Here is a 22,616-nt window from a genome sequence, read left to right on the forward strand (position 1 = left end):
GAGCTTTGACAGTGAGACAGCCAGAAGAGGGCGGGCAAATTCCCGGTGCAGAGAACTAACCCTCGGTACATGGTCCAGATGGGAGCGGAGCCTTCAGTCTACTCTTAAGCATCCTGGGAACCACAAGGAAGCCAGCAGTCTGAGAGTGAAGTGCTCTGTGGGGTGATATGGTACTATGAGGTCTTTGAGATAAGATGGGGCCTGATTATTCAAGACCTTGTATGTGAGGAGAAGGATTTTAAATTCTATTCTAGATTTAACAGGGAGCCAATGAAGAGAAGCCAATATGGGAGAAATCTGCTCTCTCTTTCTAGTCCCTGTCAGTACTCTAGCTGCAGCATTTTGGATCAGCTGAAGGCTTTTCAGGGAGCTTTTAGGACAGCCTGATAATAATGAATGCCAAGTATCTGCACCAAAACTCAAATACCTCAAATCTGGGAATCCCACCATGACCGTCTACAGCACGGAGAGCAGCAGCTGCCGTCACTGGGGACAGCGTGCAACACTGGACACATGGGACAGGGAGAAACGTATCAGTTTCTGACTTGGGCAGATATTTAAAAGCAGATCTGTTCCTGCGTTGGCCTCACAATATTCAGAGATGATCAGCACAACAGGATGAGGATTATCATATTTATTTAGAAAAATTACATGACAAATGGCAGAGTTTAGGTGAGAAACTGCTGGACTCAATCCAAGAGCCTGCTCTCTTCAGACTTGTCAGACGCCGCAGTTCCTACAGTCACACAGCTTTAGCCACAGGACAAACCCCCATGCTTTTAGACAGGCACTTGGCAAAAATTCAAAGAAACACATGCAAAGGCACGCAAACACACACACACACACACACACGAGAAATTCAAATACATACAACTAAATTTCATGCAGTGAATAAATCTGTGTCAACCAAGTCTAATAGCATGGACTGTTTCAGAATTCATGGGAATGAAGCAGTTTGGCATCACTGTTACACATTCAGGAGAATCACTGTTACACAAGTAGGCATGTACAAAGCAACGGTCTCACAAAACACTGGAAAGGCACTACACTCAGATATAAACTTCACAGCGATGCCACATCCCACTGTTCCCCTCCCCACTCTGAATGAAACACTCATGAATGCTGCAGCTGTTTGAACGTTAAAAGCTTTTTTCCAGGGAGTCTAACAGGAAAAAAAGATTATGTAGAGGATATAGGACTGTTGCAACAGTCTGAGTCCTATTAAAATGTTTGAAACTGCTTATGAAATCCCTTATTGAGGAAAAAAAAATGTCTGCAGAGGCTTTAACACTCATCAACGCTGATAGCATTAAAACAGGTTAATGTCACAGCTGGACTGAGCAGGTTTCACCATATTTAGCACAAAGTAATAAAATTTGATTTAAAAAAATTTTTAAATAAATATTTGATAATATTAGATAAATCAATAATTTAAAATTGGCACACTGAGATTTCTTCATGCTCCTCAGCTGCTTATTCTGGAAACAGACAGACATTAAAGGCCAGCTTCAGTTCTGGCCCCTAAACCACAAAACATTGATATAGTCAGGCTGAAGCTGCTGGGACACAAAAACAGCCTCAGCCCAACACACACTCAGAGGGTTCAGTGACAACAGCAACAACCGGAATAAGGATGGAATGATTTGAACTTCCTTTTCACCCCATGGTTGGGTCTGTATAGGAGCGTTTGGTGTGAAGATCAGGAAACACGACTCAAACAGTCCTGCTGGCTCGGCAGTCCGTGGCACCATAGCAGCGCTCTAACAGTCGGTCTCAGAAACACTTCCTGAAGACAATCTGCGGTCCGTACTCCTCGTACTCTTCCTGACTGATCCATGCAGTGGTGAAGGTGGGCAAACTGGCCAGCACTGCTCCCCCGCTCCACACTGAGAAGTCTCTGTCTTTGGGGCTGGTGACGCGAACTCCCCCCTCCATGTCTGTGGGCAGCAGGCCTTTGATTTCAGCCTGCAGTCGCTCAGGAAGGCCGGGCAGCAGAGTATTCCCACCTTCAGGAAGAGAAGACAAAGCAGCAAATGGGAATAGTTTCCAAATGGAGGGCCATAAAAAAAAAACAAAAAAAAACAAAAAAAATGCAAACTGTATTTCAGCACCTTTAAAACCACATGTTACCTGACAGCACAATGTTTCCCAGGAGGCAGCGCCTCAGGTCAATGTCTGCACTCAGGACTGACTTGAAGATGCTCTCGTGCATCCCATAATGGTCCCGTCCAATCAGCTCAGGTTTGAACAGAATCTCCGGTGCCCTGGATGGAACGGGGAATCACATGCATCTAAACAGTCTGCTATAGAAAGAGGCAGGTGGCCTCAATATCACTTCAAGACCTAAGTGTTGGTAACAGCAGAGAGCAGCCCCATCCTCACCCCCACTGACAGTTACCTGAACCTCTCTGTGCTGAGGGTAACAATCTGCCCATCTGGCATGGTGTAATGCATCTCTCTGCAGGATGACCCCCCCTGACTGAGCTCATCTTCATAGTTGAGAGCCACACAGCAGCACTTCTCCTTCATCTCCCTCACTATCTCCTCCTCTGCCGTGGTACGCATGCACACTCCCTGCTCCTGCAGAAGCTTCGAGCACGTCAGGTTAGTTTCAAAATGAGGCAAACCAAGTTAGAAACCATGCCGGGATTATGACTTGCACATAGAGCATAACAGGTGTGCAACAATGGAGTTAGAGTTGTGCCCAAAAGTTTACCCTGACAGAATGTGATTTTTGGCCATTTTTCAGAGAATATGAGGGAAACTTTTGGTCAGTCATTGGTGAAGCCATTTATTATCAATCAGTTGTGTTTGAACTTTAAAATCAGTCATTTGTGGAGTCTGTCATGATAATTAAAGTTCTTAATACCGTGTATCACCTCCAGCATCAACAGCAGCATGAACTCTGTGGTGGTTGTGGATCAGGCACTTCAAAGTCATCTTGCATGAGCTTCATGTCAGATCTCCCCAGAGCAGCTCAATGACGCCGCGGTCAGGAGCCCCGCGGTCAGGAGCCCCGCGGTCAGGAGCCCCGCGGTCAGGAGCCCCGCGGTCAGGAGCCCCGCGGTCAGGAGCCCCGCGGTCAGGAGCCCCGCGGTCAGGAGCCCCCGGTTGGCTCGGCCTTGTGCTCTCGATCACAGTTTACCTGACAGCAGCTGGGCTTCAACAGAAACCCTCATTTTCCACTTAGAGTTTGAACACTGACTGGCATCTCAGTTCCTTCAATCTTTTATTCTTTTCCTGTTTTAGAGTCAGACCACCTTCTCCCACAGAGCTTTAATCTTTCCCTGTGACACACTGGATGAAACACGCAGCGGTCCGTCAGGAGCACACAACCTCACCGTTTATACATAAACATAAAGGTCAAACAATATACATGTGATAATATATAATAATAGCCTCGCCCAACCACTCACCACTCATTCTCTGAAAAATGCCAGGGTATGCAATCTTTTGAGCACAGCTGTAACTAAGCCTGTGTATAAACTACCGAAGTGGTGAATACCTTTTTAAGATGCATTGTAACATCTAATCCAGCCAGAGGAAAGCGCTGCACAGCATGAGGTAGAGAGTATCCCTCAAACACAGGCACACTGTGGCTCACTCCATTTCCAGAGTCAAACACCACACCTACAAGAAAAATCAATGCACAGAAGCATTTGGTGTATTCTCAGCTATGATCCTACGTAAGCAGGACATGCAAGACTTTAAATACACCACGAGACAGATGAACCAAGTCTTTAGACAAGTCAGTCCTTCAGCCATTTATCTGTGTGTACAAAACAGTGCATAAAATGACGAGTACAGTACCAGTGGTTCTTCCTGCTGCATAGAGTGCCAGCACTGCCTGCATGGCTACATAAGTAAAAGGCACGTTGAAACACTCAAACATGATCTCAACCATGTGCTCCCGGTTCTTCAGAGGGTTCATGGCTGCTTCAGTCAGAAGAACCGGGTGATCCTCTGGTTCCACACGCAGCTGCTGGAATGTGTGATGCCAGATCTGAAAAAGTAAAGCAGGGAGTGTAAGTGAGCCTACAGACAAGCACCCACCCTTTAATTCTAGCTGTGCAGAAAGGTGACAGTATGTTAAGTGGTGGAGAAGTGTGACGAAGTGTATGAGCACTCTGAATGTGTCTGTCCACCTGCCACCTTCCTTGACTCACCCCATAGGGACAAATGGCCTTGCAGCTGCACTCTGAGCCTGAGATTTCAGAGGAGCCCTCAGGACAGTTTCACAGCATCAGGGCATGTAACGGTGCACACTGTACAACCATTAATGGAATAAAAGCTCGAGTGTTTTGGTGAAGGAGTTTTGTACTGTTCACAAAACACCAGATCTCAATTTGGGATGGGGTTTAGGGGGGTTGGATATCTATACTGATATGGACTGGTTAATGTGTTAATGAAAGGATGCCACATCTTGATGGAAATGAAAAATCAACCTGTAGAAGGCTGAATTCAAAGTCAGCCAAACCTCAGCAGGTGATGCTCCATTTTGCTGAAATGTCACTGCAGCAATTCAAAATGGTTCTAGTTTGTGTGGACCCCACAGTATCCTGGATCTCCTCCCAGATCTGGACCAGGGCTTCACTGAGCTCCCAGACACTGAGGTGCAACCTTGTGGCATCAGAGAGGTGTTTATTGGATTTAGGTCAGGCAAGCGTGGGGGCCAGTCAGTGGTATCAATTCCTGCATCCTCCAGGATGCATACTCTCACCACATGAGGCCAGGATTTGTCCTGCACCAGGAGGAACCTAGGACCCACTGCACCAGCGTAGGTTCTGACAGGTCCAAGGATTTCATCCTGATGCCTGATGGCAGTCAGGGTGTCGTTGCCTGTAGAGGTCTGTGTCCCCTCCATGAAGATTCCTCCCCAGACCATCACTGACCCACCAAACCTGTCATGCTGAATGATGTTACAGGCAGCATAACGTTCTCCACGGCTTCTCCAGACCCTTTCAGGTCTGTCACGTGCTCAGGGTGAACTCTCTATCTGTGAAAAGCACAGGGCTCCAGTGGTGGACCTGCCAATTCTGGTATTCTATGGCAAATGCCTATTGGGCTCCACGGTGTTGGCATTCACACCAGTGGCTGCTGGAGGTCATTTTGTAGCTCTGCAGTGCTCATCCTGTTCCTCCTGCACAAAGGAGCAGATCCTGGTGATGGGTTAAGGACCTTCTCCTGTCCAGCTCTCCTAGAGTTCCTGCCTGTCTCCTGGAATCTCCTCCATGCTCTCAGACTGTGCTGGGAGACACAGCAAACGTTCTGGTGATAGCACGTATTGATGTGCCATCCTGGAGGAGTTGGACTACCTGTGCAGCCTCTGTAGGGCCCAGGTATGACCTCATGCTACCAGCAGTGACTCTGACCCTAAACAAATGCAGAACTAGTAAAAACCAGTCAGAAAAGATGAGGAGGGAAAACTGAGCGTCCTCCACCTGTAAAACATTCCTGTTCGGGGTGTGTCTCATTGTTGCCCCTCCTGTGCACCTGTTGGTAATTTCATGAACACCAAAGAAGCTGAAACTGAAAACTGACGTCACAGATGTTTAATGGACTTAATGCTAAACTGATTAAAAAGTTTAATTTTTTTGAGTAGTGGATTTGAGACTTGAACTGTACTTGTTAAATCATAAAGGAGAGAAAGTACCACTTTTCCCTTTAACTTTGTGACGCACAAGTTGAAAAGTCGTAATACCCATCAAGATTCAGGCCATAAGGTCAAACTGCTGCAACCTTTAAGGGTACACCGACTCCCACATGCTGCTTCAGCCGGCCGTGTGTGGAAGTGTCAGTAATGAAGAGGGTGTATCCATTTATGTACCAAAAGAGAAGGATACATGAATTAACCATTTTCATTTCCCACAGTTGTTAATCATATGAATAAAATTAGAAGTGTGGAAACATTTCAGAGAGCCCAACTGTCACAAAACAGTCAAATATCAGGTTTCCCTCACAGAGCAGACTGGGCCTCTTAAAGGCTTGAAAAGATTAATAAGTTACTCAAACTGATGTCGTGTCTTTTATGGAGCAGGAATTTAATCTGAATAGAACACATTTTTAAAAGCACATCAACATAAATCAGTTATTAGTCCTACACAGAAACCTTGTGAACAAAGAGCATCTGTGACTGAGTCACAGCCATCGTGCTTAACCACCACTTTAGTTTATGTTACCTGCTTTGCATGTTCACGCAGCACCATCAGGCAGACATTCTTCTCACCTTTTCCATTTCATCCCAGTTGTGAATGATCCCGTTCTTCATGGGGTGCTTCAGAGTCAGAACCCCTCTCATGTGTTGTGCATCATGGCCAATGTAGGCTTCTCTTTCAAGGCTGCCATTCAATATTTCCTGCAAAGACAAAAAAATTCAAGTGCCCAAATTTTTACTGATTTAATAAAAAGCTTACAGCAAAAATATTTTGTCTTCCCTGCCTTGTATAGTGTACATTTCTCTGTTGTGTAGTATTGTTCTACATCATGTTGCATCCCAGTTTTAAATTCCTGCTCTATTCATTTTGCTGCTGTAATCGTATCAATTTCCCAAATGTGGGACTAATAAAGGCTCTTCTCGTGTCTTAAAGCATTTTATAACTAATTCTGTGAGCCTCCTTCAGGAGGCTGCTGTAAGGCGGTAAACACAAAGTGATGTGCATGCAGCTGCAGCTTTTTAAAACACATCAGTACTACAGAAAACACCTGAAGTGTACTCAACAGTTCAGATATTTTAAGGTTATATCTGCCTACACAAGCTGCATCCTTCATATACTAGTTACATAAAATATTTAACAGTAGTAGAATAATCTTGAGCATTTGTTAAAACAATTGTGGAATTCATTTATTAGAAGTCATCTGAAATGATGTGATTTAACAAACAGCACCTTTCCACATGTAGACTCATTCCAGCTACAAGCTTCTACTGTCCTTACCTCATACTTTGGCACCCCGATTATTGTGGGGAAAATAACGTTTGGTAGGTGCTGGTCTGCAAATCCTGCTTTCATCAAACCAGAGCCTGTATCCAGTACAATGGGGCTCTTGAAATCAGCAACCTGCAGTTACACACAGGGGTGGGGGGGTGGGTATCTTTATCAACTTGCAGAGGTTCCAAAACACTGAGATGATCTACAAGTGTACATTGTGAATAAACTGTCAAATTCACAGTTGTAGCCAATTTTAATGCCAGTTTTTTTGCATGTGAAATACTTAATGGTCTAAATGAGGACAAAAAGATCACAGCAGAAGACGACATGAACCTCTTTCAGGTGGCTGTGAAACTGGGTCTGGCTTCCAGGTGACCCAGAGTATGATGTCCTCTGAACCCCATCAGGCAGCTCTTCCTTTGGTTCATCTCTTCCACCCGGGTCAAACTCCACAGGCTGATCAGGAGTCAGTTGGGATGCAGACTGTTGAAGTAGTCGCTCATTTGCTGGATTGTGGATTTCCTCTGCTGGCTGTAAATCTAGTTGCAGTGAACACGCGGGTCCCTCTTCTGTTTTAGTGAGTATTTTAGACAAGAGCTGTAATGATGCCCGACTGTTCTCTGGGAGTGCGTGGTTATTGCCACCGTGTTCCATTACATTTGGATTGGGAACCAAGCTGTGGCTGGAGTCTGGAGATGCACTCTCTGGCAGCTCTTCGAGTACTTTATCTTTTAGATCAAGCTGCACAAAATGTCCATCTTGCTCTATTAAGGACAGAGCTGATTTCAGCACCTCTGCAGAATGAGGAGTTTCGAGTTCAGCCGGGCCTTCATTCCCAGGAAGTGAAGACATTCTTGGCTCGGATACAGGAGGAAGGAGTGATTTTCTACCTGGGTCACAGGCGCCATCATCCAGCCTTATTTCAGGGGGTAAAGAGGCTTCTGGACTGCATAAAAAAGCGTTTTCTCCAGATCTGTCCAATTCTTTCCCATAGATATATTGATGTGATTGGATCCCGGCCTCTTCAGAGGGTTCCTATAAATCAAATACATTGTTAAAAAGGTAGTTCTATGAAATACAGAGACTGATTGCACAACTACAAGCATCTGGACACTGGCAAAGTGGGAGCTGAGCCGCATTTTGTAGTGAAGCCACTTTGGTTACCTTAAGATCTGAAACCGCTTGAATAGTTTTAGTCGTGCGTGTATTCAAAGACTCATCCGTGGAAAGCCTGCTTTCTGATGTTCCAGAACCATTTGGAAAGAAGTCACAGAGTGCTCGATCCTCAGTCTCTGTTCTTGGTTTTCCAGTCACAGAACATTCTACATCCTCTTCAGCATGGTCCTTGCCCCTTTTCCCTTTACACCCTTCTTCTAAACTCTTCCCCAGTTTCTCTACCTCCCGTTTCTCCCTTGCCAGCTGCAACCATAAAGCCTCCCTCTCTTTGCTCACACTCAATGGCACGTTTGCATCCACAGGTTTGCTCTCTGGGAACTCTGTGTTGGGGCTTTCTTTGTTGCATCGAAGCTCGTGGATCTTCAGGTTCTCTTCCATGATTAGCTTGTCCAGTATGTGAACTTTTCTCAGCTCTGTCAGCAGGTCTGGCCTGCTGTTAGATACTTCAGATACTATTGCAGCTTTGCTGTAGAGCTCATCCCTGGTGGATTTAGTTTCACGTGCAGATTCAGCTGATGTGAGCTCACCAAGACCGTCAGATTCTGCAGAGTCAAGGAAGTCCTCAAAACCAAGAACACCAGCTTCAGTCAGCTCACATGACAACGCCTTAAAAAGAAGAATAAGCAGAAAAATATAATGAACACCAACAGGAGGTTTTTTAAAGACAAGTTAACAACCACTGATTCATGGACTTCCCTATAGGGAGACTAGGTTTTTCCATTCTGGCCATTACGGTCTTTTTTTTTTTTTTTTTTTTTAAACTAGTAGTAAACGAATTAACAGTGCACATAGTAAGGTCCATAAAGACATGGATAAGCAAGTTTGATGTGGAAGAACTTGACTGGCCTGCATAGAGTCCTGATATCAGCCTGATAGAACAACTTTGGGATGAATTAGAGCAGAGACTGAGCCAGGCCTTCTCTCCACATCTGACCTCACAGATGTGCTTCTGGAAGAATGCTCAAATACCATAAACACACTTAAACCTTATGGAAAGCCTTCCCAGAGGAACTGAAGCTGCTGCAGCTGCAAAGGGCAGGCTGCCATCATATTAAACCCAATGCATTAAGAATGGGATGTCACTCAAGTTGTAATTACTGTATGACCTTTATCTTACAATACAAAAAGCACTTTGAGGCAACTGTTGTGATTTGGTGCTTTATAAATAAAATTGAATATGCATGTAAAAGGCAGGTGAGCAAATACTTTTAGCAATATAGCATAACTGTAGTTTAACTAGCTGATTGTAACATCTGGCTTCATAGCTAAATAAAGCTGGGTATCATCTGCATAGCAATGAAAATGTAGGCAGTGTTTTCAGAGCATGTATAATCAAAAAGGTTTTGGTCCCAGCACAGAACCCTGTGGACCTCTGACTAACCTGTGTGCAGACTCCATTTACATGCACAAATTAGTGCGTATTAGATTACATTCAAACCACTGCAGTGCAGTTCCTTTAATACCAGTGTTTACTAGTGTTTCTGTGCTATGGTGCACTAAATCCTGACTGAAACTCTTCAACTAAACCATTCCTCTGCAGATGATCAGCTGTTTTACAGCTGTTTTTTTTTTTAATAAAAAATTTAAAAAAATCTTGGGAGGTTAGAAATCAGTCTATAATTAGCTAAGACAGCTGGATCACATAAGGGTCTATGACCAAAGCAAGGTTGTAATGTATGGTAAATGGACTAGTTCTTATAGCGCTTTTCTACTCTGAGCACTCAAAGCAAAACTGTTACATTAATAGAGTAACAATATTTTTCCAGGCCAAACAAAGATCTTCTAAATGAGTATAGTACAACACCATCTGTCCAGGTTATCTGCTTTAAGGTGCATATTTGTGACATATTTGTGACATACATAGGGCTCCAAGCATCTCTGATTTGCCACAGGATACAAGGTTGTACGCAGTGAGGATGTAACCCCGTTAACAAGACCTCTGTGGGAGTAAAGTTTAGGTAGCTGCCCGGCATTGTGTTGACACACTAACAGTGATTCCTCCACTGTTGGAGATGTTTTTCTGAAAACACTGTAAAAATTTACCCTCCATTACTGTAAATGAGATAAGAGGCTTTTCACTTAAATATTCAGTTTCTGTGACGTGTGTCAGGACAAGATCCAGAATGTAATCAGACAAAGAGTGGGATCACTGACATTTTAGAATAGAATAGAATAGAATAGAATAGAATAGAATAGAATAGAATAGAATGCCTTTATTGTCATTATACATGATGTACAATGAGATTGGATAACATCTATATGAATTCTAAAACTCACCTACAAAAATGATTTTGGACAAATTATCAGATAAATCAGAAACTAAGACCAGGTGGACGATAGATGAGGTCTTTGGTTAATTAATAAGCTGGAGTGGAAGATTGCTGCTGCTGCTCAGCCTGTGAGGACTGACTATCATCCTGCTGTAACCAGATCTCTGTACGGCAGAATAAAAATCAATATGTTGATCAATTATTAAAATTACTACCCTAGTAACAGTCCTGAGGACGGCTGTCAGTTGATGCCATTATTGATGGAATGATACGTTTATATTGTGCCCAGTAACAGCACAATATAAATGATCTAAAGGTGGCCCTTGTGTAGAAGAATAAAATGTTATGACAGGAAGCTAACTTTAAGATGAAATTTGAGGGTTTTTATATGAATCTGAACCAATTCTTTGTGGAAGGAATTGCATAAGTTCATATTCAGGCACCTGGTGGCCAGTATGGAACAGATGAAGCGGTCAACACATGGAGGACTTTTTCAAAAGGAGATGTGGTTTAAAATACAGTTTCAATGTCAGTATAATGTACCGGCCTGGTGCAGATGTTATTTTTGCTCCATTTTATCCTCCTAATGTTTTAGAAAGCACTGTTACATTTTTTGGTTTGGTCACTCCTGCACAGTTTAACTTGTTTCTGTCAGCGTTTCCTACCATTGTGCGCCTGACCAAAAATAAAACCCTCCTGAAATGACCACGTTTTAGACAAAGTTCATGATCATATTCATAGTTTTGTTTTTTTAAGCTACACCTGCTCTGGTTCATGGATCTACACAGCAGCGTCACTTCAGCTGGCAGCGTTTTGTTTTTTTTCATGCATCAAATTCACCAACACACATAATTCTGAGCCACACGATCAATCCATGCTGTAAAAATTAATGTGCGGTGTGGTCATCGCGGTCAGCCTTCAGTCAGCCTGCAGAAAGCAAAGCTGTGTTTCAGCACGCGTCCATCGCAGAAACAGTAAGAACATAAACAGTGTTTCAGCTGTGTTGGTGGACCTGATGACAGACCGCCTCCATCTTCACAGCCAGCTCTGAGAACTCAGCGGCTGCTCTGAACACGACTGTCACAACGATGGAGGATTCTCCATTCTGGACAATTACCAACAGGGACTGCACCTCTGCTTCCTGGTCTTAACCCAGGACAGTCGTGTTTTGCTGCATTTAATAAATTTGGCCAGATTTTCAGAAATGAGCTGTTCCATGTAAAGCAGGTACAAAAATAACTGGATGGAGTTTAACAGACAAAGCAAGAGCCACCAATAAAGAGATTCTTCAAAGATTCGATGTGCTGCATCCTTGACCTACCGCACCAAACTGGTCCTCACTATCACACAGTCGCCAGACATCCTGCCCATCCTCCGTCCTCAGCAGTGCATCCAGTACAGCTTCCTGAGCCAGAACATTTTCTTCCTCCTGCAACAATAACTTATTCAGCTCACACGAACCAAAACTTTGTTTCTCAGATGTTCTGACATCTCAGTGAAGTCATCACGAGCTACAGCAGTTACTGTATGGTCCACCTCACCTCCAGTATTTCATTGGCCTTGTCCAGGATCTTCTCCACCTCCCTCAGACCCTCCTGTTCCCTCAGATCCCAGTCCTTCACAGAGAGCTCAGCCTCCCTGCTGGAAAAATAAATAAAAAGGCACTCTGACTCCTTTTTAGCAAAGCTAGTTATTCAGTACTTATGACATCCAGACTGTTACTCGTTACAGCTCCACTGGGAACCAAGTTAAGAACTCACGAGTACTCCAGTGATTTCAAAATAAAAACACAGGTTGGGGGGGGTTAATAGATGAGCTCGCTGAGGCATGTCTGAGACGTGTCATTTCTAAACAGTAAAAGATCTCAAGTAGGACAAACATGCAACCACGGTAACAGCCAGCCAGCTGGAAGATGAGTTTCCTTCGACTCTTGGTGAGATTTTTTTTGAGTCGTCAGAAAACTCTGCAGACCAAAAAAAAAAAAAAAAAAAAAAAAAAAAAAAAAACCCTCCACTGTGCATCAATAACATTGTAAGAGAAATAACATATTGATCTATATTTGAAGTCAAATATTACCCATCCTCTGGATTTTGGTCATGGAGGTCATAAGAATCCCAGAGGAGAGTGGGAATCTCCTCTGTGGAAGAGATGGATTTGTCTCCTCCTTCAATGACAGTGCTGGAGAGAATGTTGCAGATGGGACTTAATTCGGGATGTTCCACACCGCTCTGTGAATGCAGCGTCCACTCCCCGCTCTGCGGTCCTTCGGGTTCTGGGTAGCTCTGTGCAGGCTGAGCTCGAGACCTGCTGGTCTGGTTAGCAGTGAGATGTGCATCTGAAGAAGCAGTACAAGAATTCTGCGCATTGCTGACAGTGTACGAGTTTTCCAAATCTACTGGCAAGCTAAGCCAGGGGTTACTGGAGAGGGCAGCCGAGCGCTTTACTTTGATCTCAACATGGAGCGAATCCGCTTTAGAAGAGTGTCCCAAAGAGCCCGAGTCAGGCTCCTCTCTCTGATCCCCACAGTCTGAAACTCCGGGGATAATCTCATGGATCTGAGGTGGGCTCAAGACAGGTTTCTCAAAGTCTGTGGTTCCAGCTAATCTTTCCCTCCCTCCCAAGGCCTCCAGCGGACTGTTTGCAGCTCCATCAAAACCAGAGTCAAATGAGCTGAAGGAGGGGGGCCTGCATTCAGCTGCCACCACCCCTGAAACTGTGGTCAAGGAAGATGTTCCAAAGAAATGGGCAGCTTCTTTACCACCTTCACATTTAGTGAAGTTTGAGTCTGAAGGGCTGTGTTGGACAGACATCGATGCATAAGCTGCAGCTGGCTGAGTCGCTTGGTTGCTCCTCAATAACTCGTACTGCCACTGAAGGGCCAGCTGGAGGAGTCTGACAGCCACCGGGCCTGAAGAAAGTAGCAGTTCTCTCAGGATCAGGCACCTGATGAAGGAAAAATAACGTAAAATAACAGCACAGAAGAAAATAAATGCCAACAATTCAAAAACACTGGTGTCATGAACACGCTCTGTTCCTGCTCAGCCAAACTGTCCCAGGTCATAAAATGACATCATTTCCCTTTGACCTTTACCTTGAAGTCAAGGTCGCCAAGACTCAAACTCAGAGATTTTTAATAGATTGATCTATGGAGTGAATTTGAACATCCTACCTCACATCATTCCAAGTTACTGTGTTCACAAGATTCTCAGAAAAACTTGACCTGTGACCTTTGCCCAATTATGGCAAAAATTTGATCAGGTGATCGAGGGGTCACTGGCAAACCTGTATGAGTCACACTGGTAATTTAGCGGTTAGCACTGCTGATGGACAAACATGCCATAAACAGAGCTGACGAGTTCTCCAAATACTAAAGAGCAGCGCTTCAGTGCTTCCTGTATTACCTCCTGTAACAGAGCACACACTGGAGCATCCTTTCTGAAAGAACATCTATACATGTTCAGAGGTTTCTCTAAATCTAGAGAAGTGTTTCCTGCCATCCAGTTAATGACATTTAGTGATGGCTGACGTATATCTGATGTGTCCATCTTGCAATGATTCGGCTTTGGCACAAACTGCAAGAAAGTTGATAAATCCACACAAACACATTTCTTATATTTGCTGCACTCTGGACACAAGCTGTGACTGTTCATCTGTCCCATCTGTGGAAGTGGAAACAGCCACTTGGTCAGTCTTCTCACCTCTGAGACATCCGCCTCCCTGCCTGCTGGATCTCATCATCTGGGATAGCATTGGCCAGATGAGCCAGATAGAGCAGCTCCTCCCTCTCAGGGGGGGGATTCTTCTTCAGAAATGTGGACAGCCTGTATCTCCACACGGGGATCGTCTCCCAGCTCTTCTGCTGCAGCCGGATTGAGGGAGCATCTCCATGAACACCTGATAGGAGCTCCTGGAGGAAGTTCTGACAGAGGACCAAACTGTACCAGCAGCTGGCCTAAACAGGTAAACCACATCAGTTTTGTTATTCTTGGGGGTGAGGACATTTAGCCCCACCTGAGCAACAGCAGGAAAGAAATATGCACACCAGCTACCACTAGACTGCAGGATGGTGGCGACGCAACGTGCTAGCATTTGTTGGCCGTTTATAAGAATTTTGTGTTTGTTTTAAGAATCAGTCTTAGTAAGCAAGTACATGAGGTAGGCAGACACCAGCTGAGCTAGTGTACAGTTTGTAATCTTGGCTGACTTTGCAACAATAAGCTACAATTAATGTTCTTAAAAAAAAAAAAAAGCCATCTGTCAGCCATCGATAACCACGCGTCCTTCTGGCAAACTAACTCAACACCAAAATGTATGCTGCTGGCAGAAACCTGCAACCATAACTAAACAAAAAAGTCCATCAACAGTTCAAACCGTAGTGGGGTGGTTCCACGCTACAGGAGATCTCACAGCAATGAGCACATTTAAGTTGCTCACTACTTGCCTTGCTGTAGGAGCGATGGTAGCTGGAAACTGCTCGAAGGGTTTGCAGAATGAAGTTCACGGCAGAGTCGAGTTTGTCCTTCAGCCTCTCCAGATCCGCAGCCCAGCACTCTGTGCGCCGACTGTCCAAGGGCAGGATCTCTGCTGAAGTCTGGATCACATCTTCAGCCCAGCGAACAAGGGCCTGGTAGGTCAAAGGTAAAGTTTACTTCAAGCATGTTAAGTTATAAGCCAGTTAACAGTACCTGTGATGCACTGATGTTACAAAACTTCTATGATTTAACTGAACCACAGTGTCATCAGCTGCAACTACAGCTGTGTGACATCTGGAGGCCAGGTCAGCTGATGCCATACCATAGCAGGAGCGTGAACGGAGGCTTCGAACTCAGACACCAGCATCGCAGCTTTTGTAGCGTCCTTGACTATCTCTACTTTGTAAGGCTGGATCTTCTCTTGAAGTGCTTCAATCTCCTCAGTGATCTGTGAACAGGAAGCGTCAGAGGTGACGGACGACATCCTTCAGCTGTGGATCGCTTCTTGCTCCCCGTGTTTGGAGAGCTGACCGTTTCTTCAACTGGTCACTTGTGTTTTTGGCACTCATACTGACGTCCACAGGCAGACAGGTTTACCTGTATCACACCTGTATCACTGCAGTTTCACCTACTGAGCAGGACTTTTATTTTGTTACATGGTTTTACATGGAAGCATGGTTTTCTATCTGCCATGTTTTTTTGGATTTTATACAGAAGAAAATGAAAAACTAACCATTTACATGTGGAGTAGCTGTTAGACCCACCTGCAGTGCATTATCACGCAACTGACACACATGCAGCTGTAAACGAGCCTTAGAAAAGAGCTGCTGCCACAGCAGCTCCACTTTGGCCACAGCAGCAGTTATCCTGTAATGAAAGTTCACTGAATGAGCCACTGCAAGCTAACCTGTAAAAACTACAGAGGCAAAAACATTTAGCTTAGACAGTCCTTCCTCCTCACACTCACGGCACTGCGCTTTAGCTGTTGAGAAACAGGATCAGCGTAACACTGCTGTATGGAATGTGTGGCAGATTAAGACAAAGACATTGTCGTGACTCAGCACTGAGATCTGGTTGCCTGCAGTACCTGCTGTGGTTCTGGAGCATCTCAAAGGCAGTTTGGGTGAAGAGGGCAGTGCCAGCCATGTCCTGGAAGCACGGCTCACTGTCAGGGCAACGCAGCTTCTCCACCAAGCTCTCACAGTTCCTCAGTAGCTCCTCCAGCCCCAGCTCCCTGCACACAGCATCATACTGGTAAGGTTTTTTTAATCCATCATCTCTGGGGACAGTCGCAGGGGCAGGAGCCTATGCAGAGAAGCCCAGACCTCCCTCACCCCAGCCACCACCTCCAGTTCATCCGGGGTCGACCCTAAGGCATTCCCAGGCCAGCCGAGACCAGCGTGTCCTGGGTCTGCCCCCGGGCCTCCTCCCTAGAGGCTCCCAGGAGACATCCTAATGAGATGCCCGAACCACCTCAACTGGCTCCTTTCAATCTGGAGGAGCAGCAGCTCTACTCTGAGCTCCTCCCATTTTTAAATTGTTTTATTTAAAAAAACACACACAAAACACAGAACAAACATGTTTATGCTCATTTTGTGTGTTCGAGCCCTGACTTCAGCTGAGGAGATGAAGCCTGAGGTGAGGAGGATGAGGGAGGAGTTAGCAGTGGCGGAGGAGGCAGATAAAGCTAAAGGCGTCACTTCATTGATTAAAATCAACCGACTCATGAGTCGCTTTCACTTGACTGAATTTTTGTGAGGAAGATCCGAAACGTCGCTGACCCGCACGCTGTCCGTGCTGTCTGGTTTGATCGTAGACATGGTAACGTGTAATCAACGGGAGACGGCGTCACAAGTTTAGTAGTTTTTAAGCAGACGACTGATTAGCGAGCGTAAATAACAGCTTGTGCTGATGAACCACATCATCACATGCATCTATGCAGAGTAGTACATTGGTCATGTGCTTATCCTTTATGTTCACTGAATATTGCAGTATTAGTCGTGCCAGAGCATTTTTGAACTTGAGCTGCTTGATTAGATAAAGCAGAGGCCAGTCTGACCTCCTGAGCTGCTGATACTTGGCATCAGTGGTGGAGCAGAACTGCTGGAGCTCACTGAAGGTGGAGGGCAGTGGCAGCCTGGACAGAGCCTGCAGTGTGGAGATGCACGCAGGCAGCCGCTGGACCACAGACACAAACTCCTGGGCAAACACATCAATCTCCTGCAGGAAGCAACATGAGTCAGAGTCACTTTAAAAGAACATCCAAATCCATCAATATGTAAACAGGATTTCACAATTTGGAACCTCACTGTTTATTTTAGGCCAGCTTTAAGTTAAGCACGGGCTTCAGGTCTATTCATTTAGGATTCTGTTTTGCCATCGATCGATCAAGTCGACTAAACCTCAGTTCATTCTAAAGGCAGACCGACAATTGTGAAGTCTAAAGAAGTTTCCTATAGGACACGAGCTGCCTCAGTTAATAGTCATGGCCCAGTCAAACATGACTGAATGTATAATCAATAGAACCAGGCCTCCTTTCAATTGCTAATAAGATCAGCTGATTACGTAATGCATTTGCACAAGCTTCACAGAGGCGACCGACAGGCAGGCTGTCTGCAGAGCTCATGAGAACCTGCATCTGCTGCAGAGCTACACATCCATGGATCCCCAGTGACTGCATTTGTTTGTTACTTCACACTCAAGCTGAAAATTTTTAGGACACACACACACACACACACACACACACACACACACACACACACACACACACACAGAACAATGCTACTTTGTATGAAATCCTCTGACTAATCATAAGACTGATTCATATCAGACTAATGGTTCTGTGCTACACAAACATAAGTTCAGCAGTTAGAGCAGTTTACTCTTACATGGTCCAGGCAGACATATTCAAGACAAACAATGATTAATAAATAAAAACAAGCATCCATTACCAACTGTCCTTGAACCTTCCAGTTTCTTCCCATGACAAAAAGCTTTTGAAGGGAAGGTGTTCATTTGTGAGTTATACCACGGAGTCAGGCATTTTTCAGAGGAGCCACAGTATCCAAAGTTATACGCAGTGAGGATGTAAAAGTATTGACGAGATAATCAACCTCACTGGGAGCAGAGTTTAGGTAGCTGCTCTGCACTGTGTTGGCACTGAAGAGCATAACAATGAAGGAATTAGATCCTTAAACTTAGTTACAGCACTTTCAGAAAGACTTCTACTGTAATAAAACTTATTCCCCACTGCTGTGTAATTCATTAAAGTAAATGTAAATGTTACTAAGAAATGATCAGACAGGAGGGGGCTTTCAGGGAATACTGTTAGGTCTTCAGTTTCTATGCCATATGTTAGGACAAGATCCAGAGTATGATTAAAGTGGTGGGTGGGCTCCTTTACATTTTGAGAGAAGCCAATTGAATCTAACAATAGATTAAATGCAGTGTTGAGGCTGTCATTCTCAGCATCTACATGGATGTTGAAATCACCCACTATAATGATTTTATCTGAACTGAGCACTAAATCAGATAAAAAGTCTGAGTGAGGCTGAGAGTCGAGCTGAAGATCAATTAATTCCTCCTCCACAGTGTGACTCAGGGGAGTTGATTTAAATTCATCTTCATCCTCCTGTAACCGGGTTTCTGTTATATTGATTTATTCTGCCCGTTGATCAATTATTAACTCATTTACTAACAGGAACTTAGAGACCTAATGTTTAATAATCCACATTTAACCTTTGCTCTTTGGTGCAGTTGAGGATGGTATATTATTCTTTTTTGATTTTTTATGCTTAAATAGCTTTGTGCTGATTTTAGCTTTGGTTTTTGGTGGTCTGGGAGCAGGCACCGACTCTATGGGGATGGGGTTTTGGGGGGATGGCAGGAGGAGAGAAGCTGCAGAGAGGCGTGTAAGACTGCAGCTCTGCTTCCTGGTCTCAACCCTGGGTAGTCAGTTTTTAGGAGGGTTAATAAATTTGGCCAGATTTCTAGAAATGAGAGCTGCTCCATCCAAAGTGGGATGGATGCCGTCTCTCCTAACAAGACCAGGTTTTCCCCAGAAACTTTGCCAATTATCTATGAAGCCCACGTCATTTTTTGGACACCACTCAGACAGCCAGCGATTCAAGGAGAACATGCGGCTAAACATGTCGCTCCTGGTCTGATTGGGGGGGGGGGCCCAGAGAAAACTACAGAGTCCGACATCGTTTTTGCAAAGTTACACACCGAGTCAATATTAATTTTAGTGACCTCCGATTGGTGTTGGAGTGTGAATCATTTCACTACATCTACATATATCCTCAGTCAGTAGTTTCAGATTTCCTTCAGTCACCTGCTCTGGTCCCTCAAAGACCATCAGTGGTTGCTGATGCTGTTACCTTCTAGTCTCCCAAAACAGTCACCGATAACCAGAGTTTGTTCCTCGGGGGGAGTGTCGCCGAGTAGGGGAAAAAGCACTTTAAACAGGTTGGTGGTGTACCGGGGGCTTTGTGTCCTCCACCTGCTTCATACTCTCACTACAGATCATCATCCACCTGAACAGCCGTCCATGCAGACGCCTGCCTGCTGCCATCTACCTGTCCATCACTCAGAATGAAGCCATACTGCTGCTCTGCTAACCCAGCTTCCATAGCATGACTTAACTTTCTCCCTCTGCAGTTACTAGACAGCAGGCATCCTCTCACTCTCTAGGACCGAGTTCAACAAAATCCTTGGACTGACCCCTACCAAAGAATTTATTATTACCACACATCTGTGATGCATGTCAGCTCTTTGCATTACCCAACCTAGTCATGCACATCATCACTCAGACATTTTCATTTTGAAAAGCACTACCGCAGCAATATTCCTGAAACCGGTTTGACTGTCACATTCAAACATTTATGCTCAGCTGACTCTAAACCAGCCTCAGAGAAAGAAACTGTTACCTTAATGAAGGCAACCCAGCTCTGATGACGGTACAGCAGATATCCACCCAGCGACCACGGTAGCTGGCTGCGGTCAATGTAGTTCTGCAGCTCTGGGATTTCCTTCAGGAGGACTCTCTACAAAGGTTCAAGAAAGCAGATCAGAACTACTCGCTGAAGTTAACTCAACAGTTCAGCATACGTACCTTGAAAGAGACACAATCCTTTGATGGAGCCAACAGTTTCAGCAGCTGCTTGTCAACATCCTTTTTTCTGGGCTGAAGGATGTACGCAGTGTGGACCGTCCGCTTCTGCAGCTAGAAAATATTGGAGAAAACTTTCCAACCATCATCTTTGATATCCTCAAATCAATGATAGCTCCTGCATCACCGAATCAGTCACAGATTTAGTGTTTCATTCATCAAATGACTGCAAACATCTTTGAAACTGACTGTTTAAAAACTGTTTAAATCCAGGCCACATTTTCTGACTGAAGTCTCCAACAGCAGTTCTTTTTAAACCAAAGCCTTCTTAGGCTTCTACATTTGGATCTTTACGCCACCAAACTCAAGTTCAACATTTGGAATTGCACGCGTCGCTCAACCAGCCAGAGACTGAGATCTGCACATTTCTGGCCGTCAGCCTCATTACGAGCTGCTCTGTTTGATGCACGTGCAGCAAAGCACTTTATTATCAGCTGTTTGTGAGAGAACATCCTGCAGTTTACTGCAGTTTGGGTGAAACTGTTACATTTAATCATTTGTTACAAAAACAGTATTTTGTATAGAAGGAAAGTTGAACTGTGTATGTGGTCAGTTATACTTCTTAGAAACATCTGTATCAGCAGGTCCCGGTATGAAAAAAAATAGAAATAGTTGCAGTCTGTGCATCTCGCCTATGACCCTACACCACATCTTTAACCTGTAATTCCAAACAGTTGATGCAGTTCTTTTGTGTAGTCCTTAGTGCAGATGCTGGGCTCATATTGGTCATGGTCACATGATGGTGAAGGTTAAACCATCCTGATTATAAAGTACTTTTGTACACATGGCTAGTTGGCCCTGCTGCTGTATGTGAACTGCAAACAGCAGCAGCCCAAAGACAGCAGAGAACTTCATTATTATTTTTAACAACAACAACATAAACACCTGCATTTAGTTCCCACAATACAGCCACAAAATCCATTCTGTTATAGAAATACCTGAAGCAGAAGCAGAGTCTCAGCGATGAAACTGATGGTAGAGAGCGACGCGTCCCGCAGGTCAGCGACGACCGACACCAGACTCTGCTTTTCCTGCTTCTTACTGTCAGAGAGAAGCAGCAGGCCAAACGTCACAGGCACACACACTCACACAGGCACACACACACACACACACACACACACACACACACACACACACAGGCACACACACACGCACTCACACAGGCACACACACAGGCACACACACACACACACTCACACAGGCACACACACACACACACACACTCACACAGGCACACACACACACACACTCACACAGGCACACACACACACACACTCACACTGGCACACACACACACACACTCACACTGGCACACTGGCACACACACACTCACACTGGCACACTGGCACACACACACTCACACTGGCACACTCACACTCACACTCACACTCACACTCACACTCACACTCACACTCACACTCACACAGGCGCACACACTCACACAGGCGCACACACTCACACAGGCGCACACACTCACACAGGCGCACACACTCACACTCACACAGGCGCACACACTCACACTCACACAGGCGCACACACTCACACAGTGTAAAAGCTGGGTATGTTGGGTTTGAGGCCACCTACCTGTGCTGATACTGAAAGTAATTTATGAAGTCCATCACTTCAGCTTTGCTGAGCTCTGAGGACAGTTTCTCCTGCCCATCCACTGGGAACAGGACCAAAGGGCAGCCATGTTGATCAAAAGCACCTGTGAACCAGAAATCAGCTGTTAGTGCAAATGAAAAAAGTCTCACATCCGGTCCATGTTTTCTTCTCACTGTCATTTCTGCCAAAACAAGTAAAGAGACTTAGGGCCGGTCACTCCTACACTTCCCGTCAGCTGTTAGGCCCCATATTCCCAAACATTTATGAATACACTGCCCCGAGCGCAGACACAGGAGTGTGGGTTAATATCTACCCGGGAATAACACCGCTCCGGAGCTGAGCACATGATCGGCGGGCAGCGGCGGGGAGGGAGCCGGCTCCTGCTCCTGCAGCGGCCCCTGGAAGTCTGAAAAGTTTGGCAACAAATTATTTTAACTAACAACACGCCGGGAAACAAGTCCGTGATCTGTGACGACTGGAGGAACCGGTCCGGCAAATTCCTCAGTGCCTTACAAAAAGTTAGCCGACAGCAGCAGCGTGTAAAGCTGATCCAGCCCGGGGCATCAGCGCGGCCCGCAGCGACCCCGCCGACAAACACACGCACTTGTCTCTCCTACCTGTTGCGTGTCGGCTCATCGGGGACTCCCCAGCCGTGACTCGTTTCCACGACATGTTTTTCTCTGTGCGCGAACAACACCGAGTATCCACGGATGGCTGCACACTGAGGTCCACCGCGGTGCAGCACAACAACACCGGGCTAACCACGACCGCTCTCTGCCTCCATCCGCTCTCCGACTGACGCACCTCCGCGGGCCGGAGGCTGCTCCGTCCTTTTATAAAGCAGGAGGCGGAGACAACCTCGAGGGGGACGGACAGGACCTGTACCACCGGCTGAACCCTGCCAACAAGCAAGGCATTACTCCGGAGTCTGTACCCAACCACATCCAGCAAAGAGTCACTGGGCCTGTGAGAAATATGTGTTAGAGAGACACAAGAG

General features: G+C 45.3%; 1 protein-coding gene across 1 annotated transcript; it reads right to left on the reverse strand.

The window, feature by feature from the left end:
* Positions 1-625: 625 nt before the first annotated feature.
* Positions 626-22,406, reverse strand: LOC115774840 (uncharacterized). The gene is made up of 24 exons (XM_030722287.1): positions 22,237-22,406; positions 21,933-22,025; positions 21,599-21,722; positions 20,953-21,055; positions 19,958-20,068; positions 19,773-19,889; positions 16,904-17,064; positions 15,932-16,078; positions 15,609-15,711; positions 15,167-15,292; positions 14,814-14,996; positions 14,071-14,324; positions 12,449-13,315; positions 11,914-12,013; positions 11,694-11,801; positions 8,091-8,708; positions 7,260-7,961; positions 6,933-7,055; positions 6,227-6,355; positions 3,811-4,003; positions 3,506-3,630; positions 2,399-2,589; positions 2,131-2,264; positions 626-2,006 (listed from the first exon to the last, which is right to left on the reverse strand). The coding sequence occupies exons 1-24, from the start codon at positions 22,289-22,291 to the stop codon at positions 1,774-1,776; spliced, it is 5,100 nt and encodes a 1,699-aa protein (XP_030578147.1). The 5' UTR covers positions 22,292-22,406; the 3' UTR covers positions 626-1,773.
* Between the last annotated feature and the right edge of the window lie 210 nt (positions 22,407-22,616).

Source organism: Archocentrus centrarchus, chromosome 24 (assembly GCF_007364275.1).
Source record: "Archocentrus centrarchus isolate MPI-CPG fArcCen1 chromosome 24, fArcCen1, whole genome shotgun sequence".
NCBI lineage: Eukaryota > Metazoa > Chordata > Actinopteri > Cichliformes > Cichlidae > Archocentrus > Archocentrus centrarchus.